Source organism: Pseudopodoces humilis, chromosome 12 (assembly GCF_049639895.1).
Source record: "Pseudopodoces humilis isolate 2021_Gansu_Grassland_sample_001 chromosome 12, ASM4963989v1, whole genome shotgun sequence".
Classification (NCBI taxonomy): Eukaryota; Metazoa; Chordata; class Aves; order Passeriformes; family Paridae; genus Pseudopodoces; species Pseudopodoces humilis.
The window spans coordinates 17292548-17318214 of record NC_142211.1 but is presented as its reverse complement, the minus strand read 5'-3'; the positions used below and the strand labels follow the sequence as shown (position 1 = coordinate 17318214).

The window sequence follows — 25667 nt, the reverse complement described above, 5'->3', positions numbered from 1 at the left end:
CATGTTCTTCTGCAGCTTTTCAAAGTTCCTGCAGTTCCCTATAGTGAAGGGATTCCCATGCAGCAACCTGTGCCCCTGTCCTGTCTCTCCTCATTATTACAGGAAAGGCAAGTATTTTCTGGGACAGGGCTGAGTTCCCTGCCCGTGTGGCTTCCCTCTGCACCTCAGCCCAGTGGTCTTCATACTCAGAGTCTGAATAAGAAGATTCACTGCTCTCATCTCCTAGTGGAGATGGGGCGCGCTTGCTAGCAGCGCGGGGCCGGCTCGGGTGTCTAGAGCTGGCCCTTTTGTGGCTGCGTGGGGAAGCCGGGGTGGCCCCGCTTCAGCCGGAGCCGTCCCGACCTCCGGGGCACTGGGTCCCTGGAGTGGGAGCGCCACCGGGGACGGAGCCCCGGCACAAAGGGACAGGAGCGGGGCCCGCGATGGGGAGGGGTTTCTCGATGGATGGGGGGGGGGGCCCGACGCAGTTACACCCAACGACGCAGTGTGGGGGGAGGAGCAGCAGGACGCGGCAGGAAGAGAAAGGGTGAAGGCGGGAAAACCAGGGTGGGAGTGGGACAAAATGGCGGGGCTGGCCACACTGCCGGCGCCAGCTGTGGTAACGCTGGGAACTGGGGGGGACACAACCGGGTGTGAGGGCATAGGGGAGAGGGTAGAGGAAAGGCCCAGAGCAGCATGGCCATTGCCGCCCTTGTACAGGCAGAGAGACAGTAGGGGGGCGTCAGAGAGACGGCAGCAGCTCTGTGCCCGGGGGCAACGTTAACCCCCCGACTGACTCTCAGATAGGGAAAGGGGTTCGGGGACACCTGGAGGGGCTGACGGGGTTGGGGGGTTTAACTGGGGACCCAAAACTCCCTCTTCTTTTTTTCCCTCTTTTTCCAATGAGAAAATAATATTTTGAAACACAGGAAAAAACTTTGCAACAGAAAAATCCCCTTTAGCTTGAACTGTATATAACTTTCTTCCCACATTATCCCAAAAAATTCCTGATTTAGCAGAATCCGAATTAATCCTAAAATGTTTAAAAACCCAATGAATAAATCTTTTTAAATCCCCTTTAGAAAAATTAAAATTTCCTGCTTTTAGGGTATTTACAACTTGGATATAAAAGTCCCTCTCAGGTGGGGTCAGTCTCCGTACAGAGGACTCATTCCCCATCCTTTTTCACTCCCCACCCAGCAGTAAAACAGCAAAGAAAAAAAAAAGAAGCCCGAAAAAAAAAAACCTTTCACGGGATCGACTTACAATTTCTCTTTGGCAGATGCCGGCGGGCGATAAAAAAGCTGCTGGGCGGGTGGTCGCCTGGGGTGGCCGGTCCTCAGGGGCTTTCCTTGCCCCAGATGGTCAGACGAGGGTCCCAGTCGCAGCCTCTTGGATCGCTTCTTGCTAAAACGCAAGCAAGCTTCCTCGAGGTGCAGCGGCTCAAACGGCGGCTCACCTCACAGCTAAAACTGTGAGCGGATGCTTCTTCGGGGCTTCTTCAAAGGCCCCACGTTCGGGTCGCCAGTTGCCGCGGTGACGGGAATCCCGGAGCACTGCGACTTCTCTAGAGAAACAGCCTTGAGAAAGGCTGGGCCAAAGCGCGCGTGTGAGCAGCTTCGAGCAGTCGAGTGATTCCAGCTCAGCTCAGTAATAGTAGAGTGATTTCAGCTCAGCTCGGCTCGGCGGCGGCGAGCAGGCAACACAAGAAGCAGGGACGAGATAGCTGGTCCAACGTTCCACCAAGGCACAAGCCTTTATTCAGGCAGAGCTTCGGCGAAGGGTGCAGGTAACAGCGAATCTGCCGAACAGGGGAAAAGCCGGGGTATTTATGAGGAAGGAGAGGGGCGGGGGGAAGCCCGAGATACCTGTATCGGGGTGGGACAGCAGGGGAGAAGACCAATGAAACACAACAGTTTAACATATCTAACTCAAAGACCCCTGGGAGCGACACATTGTGTCTCTCTTACAGAGAAGTATCTCCTCTCCAGGGAAGAGCCAGGATCTCGGGTTCGGCGGGCTCCTCCGTACCCACAAGGTTATATTATTACTATCTATTTTTATAAAAACACAAGCAGTTCTTAAACATACACAGCCTTGACTAATATACACAAGCACATTCTTTTGACTAGTATCTGGATGGACTTTAAAATTGCAAATGCTTTGCTCAGTGTCAAGACATAAGTCTTTAGCATCAATTGAATTGCTTTCACAAATGAGCTTTTGTTGGTTTTGGGTAATATAAGACTTTATGGTTTGCCATTTCTTATTCACTTTATGGGCCTAGATTTTATGTTTAGAGGGATAGAGTACTGTTTTATTATGGTTTAATCTGAGTGTATGTCATGGGGTAGCTTTACCTTTAAGGTGGTTTTGAGAGCTAAGGAAGTTGAAACTGCTGGTGGCTGATGGGAGTCTTTTCTCCTGACCAATTATCAGTCATTTCTAAAATTGACGGCAGTTTTGACCATTAAAAAGTGAATTCAACCTGTGAACACCCCCTTAAGAAGTACAGTCAGAGCTCTCTTGTCCTCTTTTGTTTCTGGCTTTTGAGAAGGTAACAAGGCTCTGTGGTAGCCTCCTCCATCCCGCCCCCCCCCCCCCCCCCCCCCCGGCCGGACAAGGCCGCAGAGGACAAAAGGCGGGGGGGGGGAAGGAAAGGAGAGCTGGCAGCCTGGTTTGGTTTTCAGTTTCCGCTGCTGGACTGAAACCTGATACTATGAACTCTTGCAGCTTTTCTAAAGCTTTTAATTCTTTTACTACCTGGATAAACGTACAGATTACTCCCCGTACGAAAAAGATAGAGAAAGAGAGAGACAATCAACATGAAGAAGACATCCCTAAACTCATGGCCCATACACACCTCAGAGTGATGTGAAATGGGAGGAGAAGAACTGATGACATTTCCGGGCAGCTGACATCAGAGCAATAGAAACTATAACAGAAATAGTTTTCTTGTGAGAAACTCCATAAGTTAGCAGAAAGAGACTTCTGTTTCTCTACAAAGACTGATGAAAAGACTCTAGCAAGAAGTGAGACTGTTTTTAACCACCAAAGTTCTAAAGTTTTTTGTCTCTATGTTGTCATGTGTACAAAGAAATGGTCAAGTGGTGGGAGATAAAAGGGTTTTCTGGAAGTTTGTTCTGGTGTTCTTGTTCTTGTAGTTTGTTAATAATCTGTCTTTATTCCTTTTAAGTTTTGAGCCTGTTTTGCTCTTGTTCTAGTCTATATCTCACAGCAAGAAATAAGTAATTTTTTTAGTTACTGGTTTAAAACCATGACAGTGTAATAATGGGATGGATAACATATATTGTGGCATTATGTATAGTAAGTATAAAGGCAGTAACTGTGCTAGTAATAGTATTGTATGTAAAATTTATTAGGGTCTATTAAGATTTAAGTTTTCTTTTTGCACTCATGGCATTATCTTAAATCGCCTTTCGTATTTTAATCGGGAAAGTATCTTAATTCTTTTTTCTTATAATTAAAGTGGCTATTGATTGCATCTATAACTGTGTTTGTATATAATTAAAAGTTAAAGACATTGTCTTGGGCCATACTAAGTGTATTTATTATTAATCTATGATCTTGGTCCTTAGTTTCTTCTTATTTTGGTAGTACTTTTGAGACTTGCTACTGGCTAGTTTTTAATGCTAATAGGGAGGACTGTAGAGGTTATTTTAGTTTTGTTAAATCATTAATTGTAGTGGCTAGTTTATTTATTAATATTTCTGAAATGATTTTATTTAGAAATCCTAAGTTTGTTTTTTGTATTTTAGTCAAATCTTCGCATTCTGCCCTTAAAGTGTGCTAGTTTTTGTAACTAGGTTGTCTAGTTTTTGAAGGATGCTTTTAAGAAAGGAGAACAGGCTGGTTGAACTTCTGAAATGTTAATTTGTATTAGTAATTTAATGTTTGAGGGACTACTTTGGATTAAACAACAGTTGTTGGTTTATATTTTTTACTACATATGGACTAATTTCATAAATTTTGGGTTTAAGTTTGGTTTGGAGTTGGGTTGTTTGAGTACTGACATAAGATGTAGGGGGCTCAGTTATGGCATCAATCTTAAATTTGAATGAGAGCCTGTTGGGATTAGAGGCAAAGGAAATATTCTTTTATCTGTGCTGACAGGCTCTGACACCCAAGAGAACACTGAGTTTAACTTAAAGCCATGGAGAAAACTTCTAGAACTAAGTAGAGAAATTGAGAATGTGAGGGTATGAGTTAAAATTGTATTAAATCACTGGGTGAAAAAGTTAGAATTTGGAGTTTTAGTCATGTGAAAAATGAAGTTCACTGTTCTGATAAATTTTAAAGGGTTTAATAAAAACAAAAAGACAATAAGAGACAAAGACAATAAAGCAAAGTGCTAAAATGGCCGGGTGCTTGGCACTCTGCCAAGAGCACACGGTGTTTTGGAAACACCCTTTATATACCATTTCTATTGCATCAATTTGATGCATATTCAAACTTTTGCAGGAACTATTTTGCATGGCCACTCCTTGGATCCACCTTTTCAGAGTATGCACATTTCTTGGCTTTGTGGTTTTAATTTCTTTCTTACTATCTTTTGATTTGGGCTTTGGCTCCTTCTTCCACAGGTGGTGAGTGGTGATAGCAGCCTGCGCCCCATCATCTGTTCACTCGAGGTTATCCTAACTAAGTAGACAGTTTAAACATACTATATTAACTATTAGAGCAAAGCCATTTTAACATTATACATATAACATTCATCTTAATACTTGCAAAAAGCTAACATCACAATATGCATTTATAACACTTATATTAATATGTGAGATACAAGTTGGAGGATTTGGAGTGTTGTCGCTTTGAGAATTAAGCCTTCTGATATTGTTTTCAGAGTTTCTAGCCGCTTTCCCAGGAAAGTAACTATAAATATAGATGTTTATATATTCCATTAAAGATATGTCTTTTGATGGACGTTTCTCACAACCATTGTAGTTGGGAAGGTGGTAACCTAACTATCCAATCCCTGATCGTTGTTGAGAATCAATAAATACTGAAGTGAAAAAATAAATTGCGCTCTTATCACACATCGAGCTGTGTCTGTGTGAATCATTTCATGTCCGACAATGACAGAGCGTTGTCTCTTTCTTCTTTTTGTCCTTCTTCTTTCTTCTTCTAAGGGTTTTTGGGTAATAATGAGTGACTGGATAAAGAATTCAGCATTGCAGCACACAAGTGTCAGGTCATTGGGTCACTAAAAGAAATAACTTACTTGGCATTTGATTATTGGATAAATAGACACATAAAAGACCTTGGAGAGATTATTTGCTCTCCATTTTTCACCTTTCTATCTGTCCTGGTTTAGGGCAAATTTGGGAGAAAACCTCCAATGCCCCCCCCCCCCCCCCCCCCCCTAGGAAGCAAACCCATGTGGCCCCTTTCTCTCACCCCCCCAAACAGCTCAGGAAGAGATTTCTCTGAGAGAAGTGGAAAAAACTTGTTTATTTAACAGGCACAACACTACCCAGCACAAGAATGAACAATATAAAATTATAAAACCTCTCGCCACTCTGAAGAGATGACAAATTCAGAGGGTCTTCCTCCTGTGGGTGTTCGCTTTGTTTTCAATCCCTCTAGAGTTGGAAAATGCCGCTGCCCAGGCTGGGCTCCCGGTAGTCCATGGGTGCAAGCTCCCGGTGCTCCCCCGAGTCCCCAGTCCAGAGCAGGTTCAATTCGTTTCAGAAAAAGGGAAAGAAAACAGTCCAGGAAGACCTCTCTGCTTCAGCTAGCTGGAAAGCCAAGGCGATCTGTCTCTTGTTGTCTGTCTGTGCTGTAGTCAAAACCCCGTCCCGGGATGCGGGGGGAGCAAGTGCAGTCTCTGATAACAGACTCAGTGCTTCTTCTCCACTCACTTTTACTCTTAGATGAAGTTTTAAGGATACAAAACCTATTTCTGGGCTAGGTGGACGAATGGGGATGCAATTTAACATCACAATCACCCCAGGACACTATTAGTGTATATAGCTCCTTGTACTCTGTAAATATGTAATATAGATAAGAAAAGAATAAACAACTGAGCCCGAACATAAGAAAATAATCTCTCTCTCGTCAGTCTTGGTTCTGGGAAAAAGAACCAAACCACCAATGTTGCACACCAACATTTTGGCACCCAACTTTTTGGAATGTACTTTACTGACTTTTTTTGGAGAAAAGCAGCTAAAAGCTGGAAGAATCCCTGGGAAACACATCGGCCGTCTCTGTGAGCTGATGAGAGCGGGAAAAGCCAGAGCCAGACACCTGTGAGCTGCGGGACGGACCATGGACAGAGGGCCGAGGCACAGACTGACCTAGAGGTCAGGTAAGACTCCAGAGAGAACTTAGAAAATGTTAACTCAAATTCCAAACTGGAGACAGAAGTTTTAACTCTCTTAGAAACAATGGTAAGAGAGCATCTGTCCTGGGGTGACTTTATGATACTGGTATCCCCAATCGTCTGGTTTATGTTATATATTAAGTTCTGCACCTTTAAGACTGGCTTTGAGAGCAAGAGAGGGAGAAGAAGAAGCGCGCAGTTTGTGTTAAAGAAAAACATCACTCCCACACATCCCGCTCCTGGACTGTGGTGTCTGCAGCACGGACAGACAGCGGGACAGAGCTTCTCTCTGGCTTTTAGTTAGTTTTAGCTAGCTGAGGCAGAGGAGTTCCCTGGACCTTTGTTTGTTTTTTTTGTTGTTTTTTTTTTTTTCCCAATTTTCTTGGATCTGTGCAAGCCTGCTCTGGACTGAACACCCAGCCAAACCCCGGGAGCTCACGCCTTTGGCCCACCGGGGCCTGGGCCTCGGCACTTTCCAGCGCCAGAGAGACTGATAAGAACCTGAGCGAGCTGAGCTACACCACATGAAAAGGACCTTTTTTTCTTCCTAGATTTGCCATCCCATCGAACAGCAAGAGGTTTTATTATTTAATATTACTCAATTTCTGTTAAATAAACAGCTTTTTCCACTCCTCTCCAAGGAATTTTTTTTTTTTTTCTTTTCCCGGACCAGTTGGTGGGGAGGGGGATTTCCCTGGGGAAATCCCCATTTGGAGTTTTCCTTCCTAATTTGCCCTAAACTAAGACAGCATCCAATCCATGTCTCTATGGATGAGCTTAAAAGCCTCTTATCTTGGATTCAGGCAGAACTTCCTGGCATGGATCCTGTGAAAAACGAGGTTCACATAATTTTTATAGAATTTAAAAGTTTAATAAAAAAACAATTAGGAGAAAAAAATAAAGTATACAGATACGGCCGGGTGTCTCTGCATTCAGCTAAGAGAGCACACCTTACTAACAAAGGATTGTCCCTTAAAAACAGAATCCTACTACATATCCATAAATTCTCATGCATATTCATACATTCTTCTTAGGATCTTTGGTGTTCTTCTGTTTAGTTTTCTCTTGCCCCCTTCCCAATAGATCAATCTTCTTGGCGCCATTGAGATTTACATTCTCTGATACCAGGAATGCAATAAATTCCTCCCCCCAGAGCTCTGGTCACTGCTGTCTTCATCTGGATAAGATAGTTTACAAATGCAGGAGTTCTCTAGCTATTTTTTTCTCAGTCTTTGGGTTACACAAACAAAAGCAGTTTTTATTTTAATACTATGCTATAACCTAACATATATGTATTATACTACTATTTCTAAATTTCATCGATAACAGAAATAAAGAAAACTATATTAATACAACAAAATTTCTCATTCTTATACACATAACATTCATTTTAATATTTGCGAAAAGCCAACAATATAAAATGTATCTATAACAGATCCACAGAAATTTTTACCCCGAGACTGTGGGAAACTGTAAATACAAGAATTTATGAAAAAGCCACTCTTAAGAACCAGGCAGCAGTGAAACTCCTGCTGACTTCTAGAGTGATTTATGAAGCAGTTTCCACCAAGTGGAACTCCAATACCCAGGCAAGGGACTCCACAGAGACAAACACAGGGAGAGAAACCCTGCCGACAAATCCGGAGGTTGAGGGATCCGCCCTTCCTTCTTCTGCAAAAGCGGGGATACCCCAGTCCCAGAACACAGCGTTGCCAGCGTTGGAAGTCCTTTCAACTGATCAAATCCCGGTGGTAAAAGACAGAAAAAGAGAGTTTACCCTTCATAAATGCGGCGGGAGGGGCTCCACTGCCATCGGCAGTCATGGAAACTGGAACTGTGGAAAACGGCTGCCAACTCAGAGAGGGGGCGGGGTCTTCCCAGCCAGCCACGGACCTTTTACAAGCGGCGAATTCCCCACAAACCTCTAAAAACTCCCCTCCAGCAGTTGGATCGGGGCAGCCTCAGGAAAACCCATTGCCACAGCGGCGGGAAGTAGAAGAGGGAGAGGGAAACCCCCTGCCCGCCGTGGCCATAGCCGCGCCTTTTTCCAGCTCTTGGGGGCGGAATGGGCGGGAGGCTCAGCCCGCCCGGGACTGCACTGGACGCTCCCGCCCGCCCCAGAGCGGCACGGGAACTTTCCCATGTCTCCAGACCGCATCCTGGTGACGACCGCGACACCCCTCGGGCCCTGCCTACCCTGGGTTTCCTTTGAGCCACAGCTGTCAGTCAAAATGACGTAAGCAGTGACACTGGCACGGTCAGAACCCTTCGCCCCGCCTGTGCCACCTCCTCCTGGCCAGCCCTCGGCGGGAACGGGTCCGACACCACCTCCAGCCTCTGCACTGCCTCAGCACCGCCCATTAAGGACGGCGGGATTGCCCAGCCCCTTCCTCCCCCCCCGAATATTACGTCAAAAGCAGGCGTAGTTATTTTCTTCCGTGCCCAACCCCCCGCGGGTGGGCAGACGTGTGGACAGGCGAAGCCGGCAGCAATGATAGCAGCTTTACTGCGAACAGCTGCATCGTTACCATGGCAACCGCAGCAAGAACAGAGAGCTGCCACAGCGGAGTCAACAGCAGCAGCAGCCGTGACGCAGCCGAACCTGCGCTTCGCAGAGCCCGCAAAGCCAAGGCCGCCAAGCGTCCCCCGATGCGGGGGAGCCACAGCAGGCGCACCAGCCCAGCAACAGCAGTTTGGAAAAGCAGCATCAGCTTTCATACCTCAAGCAGCTATGCTAACAACAGCAGAGGTTCAAAGCGCTTTTAACCACAGCCTGCCAAGCTAAGCAGTGGCACAAACCCTTCAAACCACACACCCAACACCCTACCCCACAGTAAACATGGACCCAGGACAATAGTGATAGTAAAAGGTCTTAAAATCTTAGAAAATTCGGGGACTTAGAAAGAAAGTTAGCTTTGGCAAGCCTGGGAAAAGTAGGCCCTGGGAAATGTTAGGCTTGCTAAAGATCAGGTGAAACTGCACCTGTGTAATCAGTAGATGATCACGATACAATTGTTAGATATGATTAGATATAATTATTGCTTAAAGAACATAAGGAACAATGTTAGGGGGCTGGGGGGGATCACGAGAAATCCATGCTTGGGTAAAAACAATGCATACAATAGAACAATGTACGTTTAATAATTAATATGTAAGTTGTATAACGCTAGAGTATAAAATATGTTCAGTTCAAAACCAAGAGGGGTCAGATTTGGGTCTGTGTACCACTGACACCCAGAGCTCTTAATAAAGCACCTTCATATAATTATTCATGATTATGTGTGTTCCTGAACGCTAACAATAGTGTTGTAGTGCATCAAAAAATCATGGTACATCCCAAGGGTAAAACTCACCTTCGGTCTGTGTAATGTTAGTTCCTACCTGAGAACCTTTTCCCTTTCCCCTGTCCCATTGGCTGTTAACTTCCCTGTATCCCCCGATCACCCCCGCCCCCTAGTATAAGACCCAGGGCATTTTGGTCTCTTTCTTGCCCCAGATGGATGACAGACAATAAACCCGGGATTATTTCCAGCAAGTTTGGGCCTCCTGTGTCTAGATACTTTTAGTCCGTGTTGTATCCACTCCAGGACCTCTCCCCCGCCCGTGTTCCGTGAAGAGCAGGACTCTCACCACGGGGGGGTAAGACAGAGGGGTCCCCCGAGAGTGGATTGCAACAGAGTGGCGCCCATCGTTAGGGCTGAACAAGCCCACGTTCAAAGGCTTATTATAGCCAGGGCCAGCCGTTCTTTGGAGACTTTTGGACACCATTTAAAATACAGCAAAAAAAAAGTTTCCAAAAGGAGTCGATAATCCTCCGGCACCAGCAGACCGACTCCAGGGCAACAGGTATCTTTCCACCACCAGAAACGACAGAACAAGGTAAGACTAACTCTGACACCGGCCCGGGGGGGGGGATGGCGAAACAGACCCCGGGGAACTGTGCTACTGTGAAACCCCTTCTGAGCGGCAGCCGTGCCAGCCTCGGCCACGTGCAAAGCGGCAGGGTTCCCCCAGCCGTGGGCAGAGAGGGGAGGAGAGGGAATTCTCCCGGTTGCCTGTGCCAGTGTGAGTTCAATTGTAACCCTTGGGGTGCCAGATTTGCTTTCTACAATAAGGAAAATAGACAAATTTTGTGCAGAGCTGCCTTAACTTCCAGAATGGGTTCGCAGCCCTCCATACAAGAAAGGAGTCATACACAAAAAATACAGGATTTTTTTTAAACCAAAAATGTAAAAATTTCAAAAAATAAGTTAAAACAGTTTGTATCATATTTGACTCAGCAAAGTGAACAAATTGAATTGTTGCAATTAGACTCAGTAACTGCCTGGGATGAAACTGGAAATTTATTAACCTTAAAAATAGAAGGAGGAGACAAATCGGCTTTGAAATTCCTCCTGGTTTTTCTTTTAATTCGAAAAGAATTGGTTAACAGAGAAATAAAAATGAAAGACAAACGGGCACTGCAGTCTCCACCTAATTCCCCTAACCTTTCTCCTAAAACCTCTGCTCCTCCACTGAAAGAGGTACCTGGGACAAACAATACAAGTTCTAGTCCCGTCTCTCTCTCTCAGCCACCCAGTTCTGATGGTTCACAAGCCATCAGGACTCCCTCTCTATACCCTTCTTTCCCCAGTGTTAAAGAAAATGTACCCTCCTATCCCCATGTGGCTGAGAGCCAAGATGGCACCGGCCACGTGTTACCTGGCCACATGGTGAATTCTCCTGTGTATCCCCTTTCTCCTACCCATAATCCCTTCCACCCACCGGTTCCTGTTCACAACCCTTATCATAATCCCTTTCTTCCCTCAGACATTCCTCCACCCTGCACCACCCCCCAGGCCTGCTTGGCCCTACCCTATGACCCTGCCCCCCCGAGGCTGTAACCCTATTCCCTATCCCTCTGCCTCCTGTCTCCCAGGGAGGAGGGTCAGGGAGAGAGTTACACCCCTTGCTCCTGCAGAGGGGCAGGGGAAAGGGTGTCCCGGCCCTGCCCCCCAAGCGGGGGGGAGGTGCGGGCCCTCACACAGCTTCTGTGGGGGTGGGGCTGGGTCTCTCCACAGGTCCAGTGAGGGAATGGGGCCCCCAGAGCCTGGCGTGGGGGGGTTGTGGGCAGGGAAACCCAGGGAATACCAGCCCTGGGGAAGATGAAGTTATGCTAACAGCTGCTCCTGTAATATACAATAGCAGCAGAGGAGCAATGTGATTACAACATAAACCTTTCAATTACCAAGTAATCAAGGATATTTGTAAAATAAAAAATTATTTCGGTCGTGATAGCGAGGTCTTGAGGGGAATAATAAGAACTACATTGAAATCACAGGATTTAATTCCTGCAGATATTAAAGATTTATTTCGGTGTCTGCTAACTCCCTCTGAATATGACCTTTGGGAAAGCTTATGGAAAAAATCTTTAACAAAACTCCTAGCTGAACTCAAGCAAAGTAATCAAAATGCATATGATACAGAGAACAATGAAATAATTTTAGAACATTTGCGTGGAGAGGGAAATTGGATTAATCCTGCAGATCAAGTGAGAGTATTAACGAAGTTTATTGCAGATAAAATTTGTGATGTAGCTGAAAACATTTTTAACCAGTTACCAACAATCGATATTCAAGTCAGTTATGTTAATATTAACCAGCTCCCATCTGAGAGTTTCTTGCAGTTTGTAGATCGACTTAGACTGCAGATACAGAGACAAGTCAAAGAACCAGTGGCCCAGATGGAACTGCTTAAAAAAATGGCCCAAAGGAATGCCAACGAGGCTTGTCGTAGAGTAATTCTGAGTTTCCCTATTGATCCTCCACCCACCATAGCAGATATGATTGAAGCGTGTGCCCAGAAGGCAGATTTGTACAGTGTACATGACAAGAAACCAGGCAATCCAAGGACAGTGGCAGCAGTGACACCAGGAATGAACAAGCCACAGATGTCACCAGAACAGCTGCAGCATGTCATCTGTTTCCAGTGCAAGAGGCCAGGACATTTCGCAAGGAACTGTCCTCAAACCCAGCAACATGGGAAACACCAGAAAGAAACTGTAGCCATTAAGCAAAAAAAACAAATTTAAAGCTCTCTGCTGCCAAGCATGAGAACATAAATATGACAGACCTGAAACAGGAAAAAGACTCTATTTTAATGTGAAAAGTGGAGGAAAGGGAGCGGGGTGGGAGACTGCAGAAACATAATTGTGGGGAACGCATGCCTAATAAGATCTGGCAACCGCAAAAGCAATTCAGACTTGTAACTGCTAAAGCTTTTTGTTTCAGATCTAATCGTTGGACTGTCATTGGAGTGGACTTGCAGAATAATTCACAAGACCTGGCTGGACTGGATAGTAGGTGTTTTGTTATTGGAGACACAGCACACACACCAATAGAGATTGAAGTGGCTCCTACGACAATTAAGGGAGACCTAACACACCTAACTCTCTTAGCAAGATGTCCTCAACCACCCTTCTATGTAGCCAAAGGGCAGATAATAGCCCAAGTGATCCCTGTTCCAACAGAAGTCCCAGTAGATGACAAAGCACCAGGAGTCTACTGGGCAGAAGTAGTGGGTGAAGACAAACCCACTATGGGGTGTAACCTGACACATAAATCAGAACATGTCCATGTAGAAGGGTTGATTGACACTGGGGCAGATGTGACTATCATACCTGAAAGGGTGTGGACTTCACACTGGGAGCTGCAACCCGTGGCAGGAAAAATACAGGGTGTCGGAGGGGTGAAACTGGCAAAAATTTCTAAAGCTGTTGTTCAGATTGAAGGCTTGGATGGAAGATTGGCGAGTATCCGACCTTTTGTTACTGACTACAAGTGCCCCCTGTGGGGAAGAGACACCATGTCCCAGTGGGGAGTAAAATTAACAATTCCGGAGACCCCCCAGGATTTTTGATGGAGGCAACTGTAGAGCATCCAGACCGAAAGCTATCTTGGGTAGATAATAATCCAATTTGGGTGAACCAGTGGCCTCTCAGCAGACAGAAACTCAGGGCACTAGAAAAATTGGTGGAAGAAGGATTGGCCAAGGGACACATAGTAGAAACAACCAGCCCTTGGAACTCCCTGGTATTTGTAATAAAAAAGCCAGGGAAGGATAAGTGGTACCTCCTTCAGAATTTGAGAGAAATAAACAAAAAAATAGAGGACATGGGGTCTCTCCAACCAGGTACGCCATCCCCGACTGTGTTACCACAAAATTGGCTACTAGCAGTGCTAGATATTAAAGACTGTTTTTTGCAAATTCCCCTGCACCCAGCTGATGCACCACGGTTTGCCTTTTCCATTCCCACAATTAACCAAGAAGCCCCAATGAAACGGTACCACTGGACAGTACTACCTCAGGGGATGAAAGCGAGCTCCTTCATCTGCCAGTGGTATGTGGGGTCATTGCTGTCCCCAGTGCGTGCTGAAAAAAGAGATGCCATCATTTTGCATTTTATGGACGATGTGTTAGTGTGCTGTCCCAATAACAACATGCTGCAAGACACCCTTGACCTAGTGGTTAAAGTTTTAACCTCTGCTGGATTCCAATTGCAGGAAGACAAGGTTCAAAGGATGCCACCTTGGAAATACCTGGGCCTGGAAATTACTGCATGGACTGTTGTTCCACAAAAATTAGAAATTATTAGCAATCCTAAAACTCTAGCAGATCTCCATTCCCTATGTGGGTCACTAAACTGGGTCTGACCCTGGCTAGGTCTCACGAATGAAGACCTGAGCCCCCTGCTCAATTTATTGAAAGGGGAGAGAGAGTTGCTGTCTCTCAGGGAGCTGACTCCAGAAGCAAAAACTGTAATTGTAAAGGCACAAAAGGCCTTGACAGAAAGACAGGCCCATCGCTTCAAACCTGAGCTGCCTTTTAAATTTATTGTCCTGGGGAAATTGCCACACATTTACATGGGTTAATATTCCAGTGGGTCGAAGGGCATAGAGATCCACTCTTAATAATAGAATGGGTCTTCCTCTCCCATCAATGACCCAAAATTATCACCAAGCCACAAGAGCTGATGGCTCAGCTGATTCAAAAGGCCAGGGTAAGGCTGCGGGGACTGGCAGGTTGTGACTTTATGTGTATTCACCTCCCAGTCAGGCTCTAGGGAGAAGGCAAACATTCCCCTGAGAGACTGACCAAAGAGATGTTTGAGCACCTGCTGCAGAGCAATGCTAACCTCCAGTTTGATCTGGACAGCTATAGTGGGCAAATTTGGGTCCATGCACCATCACACAAATTGTTTCATGAGGAATTCCACCTCATTCCTCGTGAGAAAAGGAGCCGAAGGCCACTCAAAGCTCTCACAGTGTTCACTGATGCATCTGGAACCTCTCACAAGTCGGTGATGACTTGGAGAGATCCTCAGACTCAGCTTTGGGAAGCTGATGTTGAATTTGTAGAAGGGTCACCCCAGATAGCTGAACTAGCTGCAGTCATGAGAGCCTTTGAGAAGTTTTCAGAACTGATTCATTTGGTTACTGACTCAGCCTACGTGACAGGGGTTGTGTCCAGAGCAGAGCAGGCAGTTCTCAAGGACATTGAGAACGAGCATCTCTTTAGATTGCTCTCAAAACTGATTTATTTGGTTTCAAATCAAGAACATCCTTTCTATGTGATGCATATAAGGTCGCATACCCCATTGCCAGGTGAAATCACTGAGGGGAACCAGAAAACTGATTCCTTTGCTGCCCCAGCTGAAAAGGTACGTCTTCCAGATGTATTCCAACAGGCTAAGGTGAGCCACCAGCGATACCATCACAATGTGCCAAGACTGATCCATCAGTTCCAGCTGACACGGGGTCAGGCTAAAGCCACTGTGGCTACCTGTCTGTCGTAGGGTGACTTTATGATACTGGTATCCCCAATCGTCTGGTTTATGTTATATATTAAGTTCTGCACCTTTAAGACTGGCTTTGGGAGCAAGAGAGGGGGAAGAAGAAGCGCGCAGTTTGTGTTAAGGAAAAACATCACTCCCACACATCCCGCTCCTGGACTGTGGTGTCTGCAGCACGGACAGACAGCGGGACAGAGCTTCTCTCTAGTTTTTAGTTAGTTTTAGCTAGCTGAGGCAGAGGAGTTCCCTGGACCTTTGTTTGGTTTTTTTTCCCAATTTTCTTGGATCTGTGCAAGCCTGCTCTGGACTGAACACCCAGCCAAACCCCGGGAGCTCACGCCTGTGGCCCACCGGGGCCTGGGCCTCGGCACTTTCCAGCGCCGGAGGGACTGATAAGAACCTGAGCGAGCCGAGCTACACCACATGAAAAGGACTTTTCTTCCTAGACTTGCCATCCCATCGAACAGCAAGAGGTTTTATTATTTAATATTACTCAATTTCTGTTAAATAAACAGCTTTTTCCACTTCTCTCTAAAGAATTTTTTTTCTTTTCCCGGACCAGTTAGTGGAGAGGGGCATTTCCCTGGGGAAATCCCCATTTGGAGTTTTCCTTCCTAATTTGCCCTAAACTAAGACACTGTCCCAATTGCCAGCTCCAGGCAGTGCCATCATTAGGCCTTGGGGTTAATCCCCGAGGAATTCAAAGCTGTGAAGTGTGGCAAACAGACATTACACATATCCCCAGTTTTGGTCGCCTTAAGTATGTACACGTGAGTATTGATACATACTCAGGAGCAGTGTATGCCTCTGCTCATGCAGGAGAAAAATCTGTACATGCCAAACAACACTTAGTGCAGGCCTTTTCTGTATTGGGAATCCCTAAAGAAATTAAAACTGATAATGGCCCAGCGTATCAATCCAAACAGTTCCTAGAATTTATCCAGCAGTGGGGAGTGGAACATAAAACTGGCATCCCCCACTCTCCCACAGGTCAAGCTGTAATCGAGCGTACACACCAGATGCTCAAACAAGTCCTAGCCAGGCAAGGTAGCGAGGCAGTGTGGATGTCTCCACAACAGAAACTCTGTAAAGCTCTGCTTACCATTAATTTCCTAAACTGCTCATTTGAAATCATGAATCCTCCTGTGACTCGGCATTTTAACAGTGGTGATCAGTTTAAATTGTCACAGCGTCCACCGGTTTTAATCAGGGACCCTGAAACTTGGCAAACCAAGGGCCCCTATGAACTTGTCACCTGGGGGCGTGGTTACGTGTGTGTATCCACCCCTGCAGGCCCCCGATGGATTCCTCAGAAATGGGTAAAACCTTTTGTTCCCAAAGAATCCAGCCCCAGCAAGAAGAGAAGAGAAGCAAGTGGCTGTTGCTTCCAAGAGAAGATGCCACCAGAGAGAGCAAGAAGAAACCTCTCTAGCCTCTGACCTGCATAATTTGACTGTAAATATGTTTTAAAAAAAATCTGTTTCCTTTTTTTTTTTTTAGAAATAACCTACCTCTCACTCAAATCCATGATGAGCCTTAACCCTGCTTGCACTGAGCAGCCTGACAGCAGCCTGGATCGTCCCTCAGCCACGACAGAACATCTGGGTGACCCTGGCACAAACACTCCAACAAGAGAGCATCTGCCTGTCCACTGCAGCAGCCAAAGACCCTATGTCCACCTGTCTGGTAGGAATCCCACTGCAGGCTGAAGAATTTTCAGCCAGCTTTAGTGATCCCAAGTTCAATACAGATCCCAAAACACATAGCACCCAGCCACTCGAAAACCGTAAGCAGAGAATGGTAACAATTAAAAACCCTGTGGAAGAGTGGCTACCAAAATTGCCCAGAGCAGAAAAGGAACCCCAAGAATTAAAGCTATTAGGTTCTGCTCCTGCACCCTTTTGCATCCACCTTATGTATAACACACTGACAGACCCTAAATTATATCACCACGTAGTACAATATCGAAACGAATTTAAGGCAAGGCAATGGTGTAGTGTGCAGAGTCACGTCACAGCAGATGATCCTCTCCGTTCACATCCAAGAACCCTCACTAAAAGCATATTTCTGATTTGCGGAGATGGAGCATGGGCAGGGATCCCATCTCTCCTTCAAGGAGGACCGTGTACCTTTGGGAGGCTGTCCCTGTTGGCACCTAACCAAACCCAAATTAAAAAATGGATTTGAAAAGAAAATTCAACCCACAAAATTTACAAAAGGAACACTGACATTTTAGATCCAAATTGTGATTCTGACATTTTTCATTGGGCAAAATCAAAAGGAATTGCTGTATCCATATTTCTTCCACAGGTTGCAGCTGCCCAGGCATTAGGTGAACTAGGACAGTTAGAATGCTGGGTAGTGAAACAGACCAACTTAACACCCACTGCCCTCAGCTCCCTCCTCGAAGACGAAGAAATTACCAGACAAGCGACCCTCCAAAACAGAGCAGACATAGATTTCCTTTTGCTACTGCATGGACACGAATGCCAGGAGTTTGAAGGACTTTGCTGTTTGAACTTGACCTCGAAATCTCCCAACGTCCATGGAGCCCTCCGAGAGATAAAAAACTTGACTGGACACGTGAAACAAGAATCAGAGGACTGGTTTAGTGAGCTGTTCAAAGGCTGGGGACTCACAGGATGGTGGACTTCAATAATCAGAACAATCTTGTTGTTTTTTGTTGTTTTGGTTTTGATTGTGTTAGCATTTGGAATTGTCCGTTGTTTAATTTTTAAAGCCCTTAGTAGTCTAATTTCTACCACCTCAGAATCTAACCACATGGAACCAGCCGACAGAAATGAATCTAATCGGCCCACCAATTGTGAGTGGTGGGCAAGCTCACGGTAAAAGAAAAAATAAGCTAAAGGGGTTTTTTTTCTCTTTCTTTCTCCTTTTTGTATAACAGAAAAGGGTGAGGTGTTGTAGTGCATCAAAAAATCATGGTATCTCCCAAGGGTAAAACTCACCTTCGGTCTGTGTAATGTTAGTTCCTACCTGAGAACCTTTTCCCCTTCCCCTGTCCCATTGGCTGTTAACTTCCCTGTGTCCCCTGATCACCCTCACCCCCTAGTATAAGAGATAAGACCCAGGGCATTTTGGTCTCTTTCTTGCCCTGGATGGACGACATGCAATAAAGCCAGGATTATTCCAAGCAAGTTTGGGCCTTCTGTGTCTAGATACCTTTAGTCCGTGTTGTATCCACTCCAGGACCTCTCCTCCGCCCGTGTTCCGTGAAGAGCAGGACTCTCACCACGGGGGGTAGGACAGAGGGGTCTCCTGGGAGTGGATTGCAACACAATAGGACATGTCAACACAGGCTTCAGCATCCCTGACGCTCCAACCAAGCAACCAAGACACAGAAACCAAAGAACAAAACGGAAAAGCTCACAACCAGGTGATGCAAGCTTATAATTAAAAAATACAAACACTGAGGACATTATTAAAATCTTAGCAGGTCAAGGCTTTTCTGTAAATACACCCCTATTCCCATAAACTACACCAAACTTGTGGGGAATGGCAAGCAGCACCCCAGGGTTTGACATAACTACCCCAAGTGCCTGATTTGCTCCCTCAGTCATGAGACAACCAATCAACTCCTTCTCTTGTCCGATCCTGTCTGTCACATTTCCAAGAGAGTTCCTTCGAGATCTCTTTCTACAGCTAAGAGACTATATATCTGATGGCAACTCGACCTCTGTAAATAATCCCTATACCCCTCAGCCAGCATCATCTTGTGGTCAACAAGATGGCCAACTTCTTATTGGAGCGCCACCTTTGGTGAATCCTTGTATTGCACCTTTAGCATCCTTTAATACAGAACCTCAAATGATGACTTCCCTACCTTATAAAGGAGGGGGAGAGGTCAACGAGATGGACACAGCTTTCAGGCAAGAAAGAGGAGCATCCTTGCAAGATGCTAGGAGAGCTCTGATGCCTCGTCTTCCAAGACACGTTGCAAGATTTGAACCCAGTTTGACAAATTGGGCAGATATTAGTAAAAAAGCACTCAAAGAAGGGAATTTCAACATGGCAGAAACAGAAATCATGGCACTGCCAGTGAGATATGGCAGACAAAATGCAAATCCTAGATGGGAGCCTTTGACTCATGATGCCCTCAAGGATTTGATGCAAGCCATAAAAGACAATGGGTCAGGCTCTCCATACTTTAAACAATTATTGAGAGGCACATTCAACAACATGATGAAGCTGCAAAACCACTCCTGATTTTTGCAAGCGCAAACCCATAATGCAAGCGCATAATCAGCGCTTTGCCTGATCCACAGCCAACCTTGCCTCAAATGACAGAAGCCTGCAGCAAGGTAGGCACACCTCAGCACATCGCAGCAATTCAAGCAGATGTCTTGGGAGACAGATTTGGAAAACTCCTTGAAGCACAAGATGAGAGGCTCACAAGAACTCTTGCAGTGCTCAGTGTGACTTCTCAACAAGGCAATTCCTCAGAAGTCATAGCAACAGAATTATCCAAGAAGCCATGCTTCAAATGTGGGAAGCATGGACACATAAAAAAGAATTTCCCAGAGTCTTCAGGAAACTTGAAAGCACCAGGCCTTTGCCCAAGATGAAGAAGAGGAAGATATTACACAAATCAAGTTCACTTCAAAACAGATGTGGGTGGAAGACCTCTACCCCTTCCGGGAAATGGGAAGAAGAGTGTGGGACGCTACTATAATTACTATGTCCCCTGCCCCTCTGCTACCACTGTCCGCCCTGCAGCGGCCAGGGAGACAGGGGAGTTAGATTAGCTTGCAAAGGAGACCCTAAAAATGAGCTCTTTCCCTTTGCTGAGATGACAGTCACAGCTTTATTTCTTAGGATCTCTCAGGGTGAGATGGTAGGAGGGAAGGAGGAAGAGGTATCGATAACCAGTCCTTTTTCAAAGCAGAGGAAAGGGGTGTGGGGGAATTTACACAACCAATAAGGGGAACTGGGGAGAACAAGATAAGGGAAAGAACTTACAAGTCTACATTTTCGGGGGTACATTTTTTGGGTCATACCATTTTTCCTAACTGCATTACAACAGGACACCAACACACCACAATACAAGTGATGGCGATGACTTAACAGTCTGGAACCCCCCAGGGAACACAATCTGTGGGGAACCCCAATCAGACTCCATCCGCAGGATAATCTGCAACTTCCCAAGCAATCCAGAACTGCTACCCCCAGGGGTGCAATGCGAATTGGCAGCTTTCAAATTAACATACTTCATGAATGAGAGTCATGCAGTGATTCCCACAGGGGTAACTGGAACATCATGGAAGAGACAAGAATTTTTAATTATAGGCAATGACAAAAACAATACTCTAGGGCTCACTGTCTATTCATCAGTCATCTCAGTGAACCATAATGAGGAGTTAACAGTTTTGGCCCAGTCCTTGCATCCTCCATTGATCATTCCACAGAATACTTCAATAGCCAGGGCCATTGCTTTGCCATCTAATGCTGTAATGATATGCGGATAGAAAAAAAGACTATAACTCGCAGAGTAATTATAAGAGTAGGTATGAATTTATTCAGCGCTGAGGTGCATGGGGGATATCTCCAAAAAGCATGCACACTTGTGAGCTTTGGCTTTCTCCTTTTATCCTTTACAAACTAGGGTTGCACAATACGCCTAATACATATTCATTTCCTAACCCCGCCTATCCTCGCTTTATATTAAAATGACTTCCACGCCCCTTTGTGGCTGCTCACTGGTCGTTTTTGGTCAGTTCGGTGGTTGTCTGGGGGGTCTTTGGGATGAGGTCAGCAATTTTCTCCTTAGCTGAACTTTTCACCTTGTCTTTTCGCATATGCTCCTTTCAGTCCTTTGACCACTTTTTGGACTTTGATACCGTTCCATCTGGCTTAGGGGTCCAAAGTATCCTTTTATCCTGTGGTGCTTTTGTCCTTGCATCTTGTTTGTGTATTCTAGCTCTTTATCTTATCTTGCAGTCTCGCTCTTTTCCTGTTCTTCTGGAGCAGGATATATTTTTTGTCAACCTCCTCTCTTTTGGTCAAGCATTTCTTTATGCTTAATTCCTAATTCTTAATTTCTCTGTTTCAGTACAGCAAATCATGCCAGTGGTGAGTCAATAGATTTCACCCAACAATGAGGACACGGATGTCCATGTCTTCTGGATAAAGCAAATAGGCCGTGATAGACCCCTAATTACCTGCAACTTGACATGTCGTGACAAAACAATCACAATTATGGGCATGTTGGACAGTGGTGCGGATGTCACAGTCATTTCTCATGTCCTTTGGGCGAGGCAATGGAGTTTGGTGATATGTGGTGGTTTGACATTTAGGGAAAGCAATAAGAACCACCCACAGAAGTGATTTCTTTAAGAGAAGCTGCTGGGAGCTTCCTCCATATATGAGATAGGCCAATGGCTGGCCAGTTCTGAGAACTGACAGCATTTTGCACCATTGAAAATTAAAGTCCACCTCTGTGAATACCACGTTTTAAAAAAGCAAGCCCAAGAACTTGTTTCTCTTTGTTTCTGGCCTTGAAAGGTAGCAGAGCTCTGGAGGGGTTGGCCCTGTTCCCCCGTGGCCTGTGCAGCCTCGGGGGGGCTGGGCCGGACCCCAGTGGCTCCCAGGCGGGGGATGGAGATTGGCGCTCTCCCCCCCTCCCCCCCCCCGCCCCAGGCCGGGCCGGGCTCTGCTGTGGTGCTGGCCCCTCCCGGGAAGCCCTCTGGGTCCCGTTCTGCCTGAGTGGCCGAAGCCCCTTCCCGGGGCGCTGAGCCCTCCCGGAGAGCTCGCCGAGTCCTGTACAGCGGTGCTGCCAGGCCAGGCCAGCCCCCGGCTTGGCTCAAATTCTTCTGCCGCTGAGTTTCACCAGAAACTGCCGGGCAGGGGGAGGGGAAGCCATTGGCTCGCAGCGTGCTGCCTCTGAGTGCTAACCTGGCTGCTGAGATCCTGGCTGCTGAGATCCTAGCTGCCCTCCCCCAACACAACCACCGAAAGTCCTCCACATCGTAAACAGCTCCGACCGCTGGGCCCCGGCAGAGATCACGTGACCATCCACAAGGCCTGGGCAAGATTTAACCCTTTCACTACACAGATGAGACCTGCAGACTTTGATCTTCTCTCCCGGTGTTGGATTGCATGAAATAGCAATTCCCCCGAGTCCCTCAGGGAGAAAAAGAAATCTAGAGACTGAATCAAAGTCTTTGGAGTTAAAGCCTTTAGAGTTAAAATCTTTAGAGAAACTTAAATATGTTAAGCCATAGGTATAAAGTTTTAGTTTTAAGTAAGTTTTAATATAGCTTAAATACCTTAAGTGCCTGTGTCAGCTAGTGAAAAGTCTTATTGCCCAGTTTAAAGTTCAGTGATAATACCCTTCTCACAGATTCAACTTAGCTCTAGACATAATGAAAATATAGTTTGCATTCTTGGATAGAACAGATAGGATTACTCACGTAGTCAGATAATACCCTATACGTAAGATTTAGGTAAAGAGAACGTTGCTTTCACATGTTAGAATTAAGTTCGGATTGGTGTAAAAAATATTGTTTTAGAAGCGTGTTTTTAGGTGATTGGATGATGTATGGATTTAATCCCCTGTATTGGGGATCAGAATCCCATATCCATCCATCCATCCATCCATCCATCCAACCGAAAAAGAACAGCAGCTCCATCATTACCAACTACTTCTACGGCCCAGGACAACAGAACTCCACCCCAAGAAGCTGATGTCCTGAACATCAGGACCTTATACCAGAGAGCTGCTGCTCAGAACTTGGGACTTCATGCCAAAGCTTTTAGTAAGGACTTCAACTTTCTAAACTCTTTGCCTTTGAGACTGATGCTTTTATACAATAAATACCTTTCTAGCAACCATCAACTATTCACGCGTCTTTGAGACCTGGAAATATCCCTAGAATCTCCATTGAAGCGTTGACATCCAGGGAGAGAAAAAGACGGAGCGATTGACACATAGAGAGACAACATGAAACATCAAGGTCAGTAAAAGAAAGAGTCAAGTCTCAGATGGAAGAGGGATGAAGAGATGCCAAATGAGGTTGAAATATTCTTTTGGTAGGGCCATGAAGATAGACAATAATGTTCTGAAAATAAGTCCTTTAATTCATGAAAGAGTATTGGGGGAATGAAGTATTCAAACTGTAGATCTGAGCAAAGGTGTCCATTGATGAAGCTAAGCAGATGTTGGAGTAGCTGTGATCCCATAAAACACTTAAACAGAGAAAGAGAGATGAGAGCTGATGAAGACCCTTTGCCCCCAGGGAGAGAAGAAGAAAACCCCTGTTCCCAGAGATGATCACAGAGACAGAGAGAACCTTTGCCTTTGAATAACTCATCCTTAAAATAATACCCCTTGAGTTCATAGCCCATGGAGACACCTCTAAGAGGGCTGTGAAAATGGGAGGAGATGGCACAATGACAGAATTTGTGCCTGGGTGGCTGCTATGCATGGAAATGGAAAGCCATGAGAAAACTGTTTCTTGTGGAGAAGTCTCCATGGCATGAAAAGAGAAAAACCTTCCTACAAAGACTGATGAAAAGACTATTGTATAGTTGGTACTGCTTTAACATCCCAAATTTTGTCTCTACGTTGTCAGTTGGGAAAGCAAAAGTTGGGTTAGGGGAGGAAAGGTTTCTGGAGGTTTTATTCTGGTTTCTTATTCTTGTCGTCCTGTTAATAAAGTTTCTTTATTCCTTTTAAGTTTTGAGCCTGATTTGCCCTTCTCCTAATCCATATCTCACAGCAAGGAATGAGTAAATACCCTGGTGATTTTAGCTAGAGCTAAAACCCACCACATTATATGGTGCGTTGTCCAGGAAACTCAAATTGGCAAATCTAAACCACTACATGATATCTTTGAATTCCCTTTCAGGAATTGGAGGAAGCACATTATGCATGCAGAGTGAAAGTGCAATTGTTGTTTCAGGGCCAAAAGGAAAGACAATAATCATTCGCCCATTTGTTGTGTACAAATCCATCACAGTTTGGGGAAGAGACATCCTGTCACAATGGGGCACAAAACTAGAAGTAGATTTTTGATAGGGGTCATCGCAGCACTCACCACCCTGAGATTGACTTGGAAGACAGACAAGCCTCTCTGGGTGGACCAGTAGTCCTGGACAGAGAGGAAATTAAGTGCTTTCAAAAAAATTGGTGAAGGAACAATTGCAGAAAGGTCACATCAAGCTGACAAATAGTCCTTGGAATTCTCCAGTGTTCGTAATCCGTAACAAAACCTCCAATTCATGGAGATTGCTTCATGACCTCAGAAAACTCAACGAGGTCATTGAAGAGATGGGACTACTTCAATTTGGTCTGCCTTCTCTCTCGATGATCCCGAGAGATTGCCCACTTGTGATCATTGATCTGATTGTTTCTTCAGCATTCCACTTCATCCAAAAGATGTGATTTCCATCCCAAGCATGAACAAACAAGAACTTTTACAAAGATACCATTGGGTGGTCCTTCCCCAAGGACCCAAAAACAATCATCAGTGATGAATTTGCACCATTTTCGATCTACTGAGAGGCAAAAGCAACATTAAATCTCCCAGAACCCTCACATCTGAGGCTCAAAAAGCCTTTGAGAGGATCACTGAAGCCCTTCAATAAAAATAAGTGCATTGTTGTGCAATGTCACAACCATTTTTTCTTGCAGTGTTAGGAGAAAACATGCAATTGTGTGGTCTCATATTTCAATGGCATGATTCAAAGGAAGACTCGTTATTAATAAAATGGATTTTTCTACCCTACAGGTCTCCGAAAACAATTTTCACAACAATAGAAATTATAGTACAGATCATAATTAGGGCAAGAACGAGATTGTTGACAATGGCGGGCAAAGATTTTGTAACAATTTATCTGCCTTTGAAAAGAGAACGTTTTGATTTGGCAATGCAAAAATCAGAATTGCAAATTGCATTGCTGGATTATTCAGATGCCTGTTTGATTCACTTTCCAAGCCACAAGTTGTTGCTGTCAAAATTGAGCTTCAGAGAGAAGCCCATGTTGAGTGAAGTGCCTATTCTGTACCTCATACCTGCTTCACAGAGCAATGGGTCTTATCACAATGACCTGTGAATCTCCTCACCTCCTGGCCAAAGCCCCTCGCTTTGAAACAGACTATAAAAGTGACTTCCTAAGTTACTTTCTTCGAAAGAGATCTCCCCACAGAAGAAGACACCGGCGACCCCGTCTCATCCAATGGTAGCTATAACCCCCCTTTTTCTCTCTTTATTTTGCCTCTTTCTCTCTCTCTCTATCTCTTCCTCCCCTCTCTCTCTCTTTCTCTCCTTTTCGTCTATTGCATAACCCATGATGCTGGCACTAAAATAAAGATGCATTATTGCTGTAATGATTTAAACTGAAATCCCTTGGTGTCCCTTTTGCACTCTTGAGATCAAACGAACCTCTCACGACTCTAGCTTGCGCTAGCGGATCGTGACGTGTTATTGTATGGTATAAATTTGTGTATTTTTTATGATAAGCATTTATTATAAGAAATTATTACTGTAATTGTAG

The 25667-nt window shown here is 45.2% G+C and overlaps 1 protein-coding gene across 1 annotated transcript in view; it reads left to right on the top strand.

The window, feature by feature from the left end:
- Nucleotides 1-562: 562 nt before the first annotated feature.
- LOC148183449 (maestro heat-like repeat-containing protein family member 7) overlaps nucleotides 563-25667 on the top strand; it is a 31690-nt gene continuing 6585 nt past the window's right edge. The window contains exons 1-2 of the mRNA XM_088061480.1: nucleotides 563-598; nucleotides 1341-1453. Of these exons, the coding sequence (XP_087917606.1) occupies nucleotides 563-598; nucleotides 1341-1453 (149 nt within the window). The remainder of the gene's footprint in view (nucleotides 599-1340; nucleotides 1454-25667) is intronic.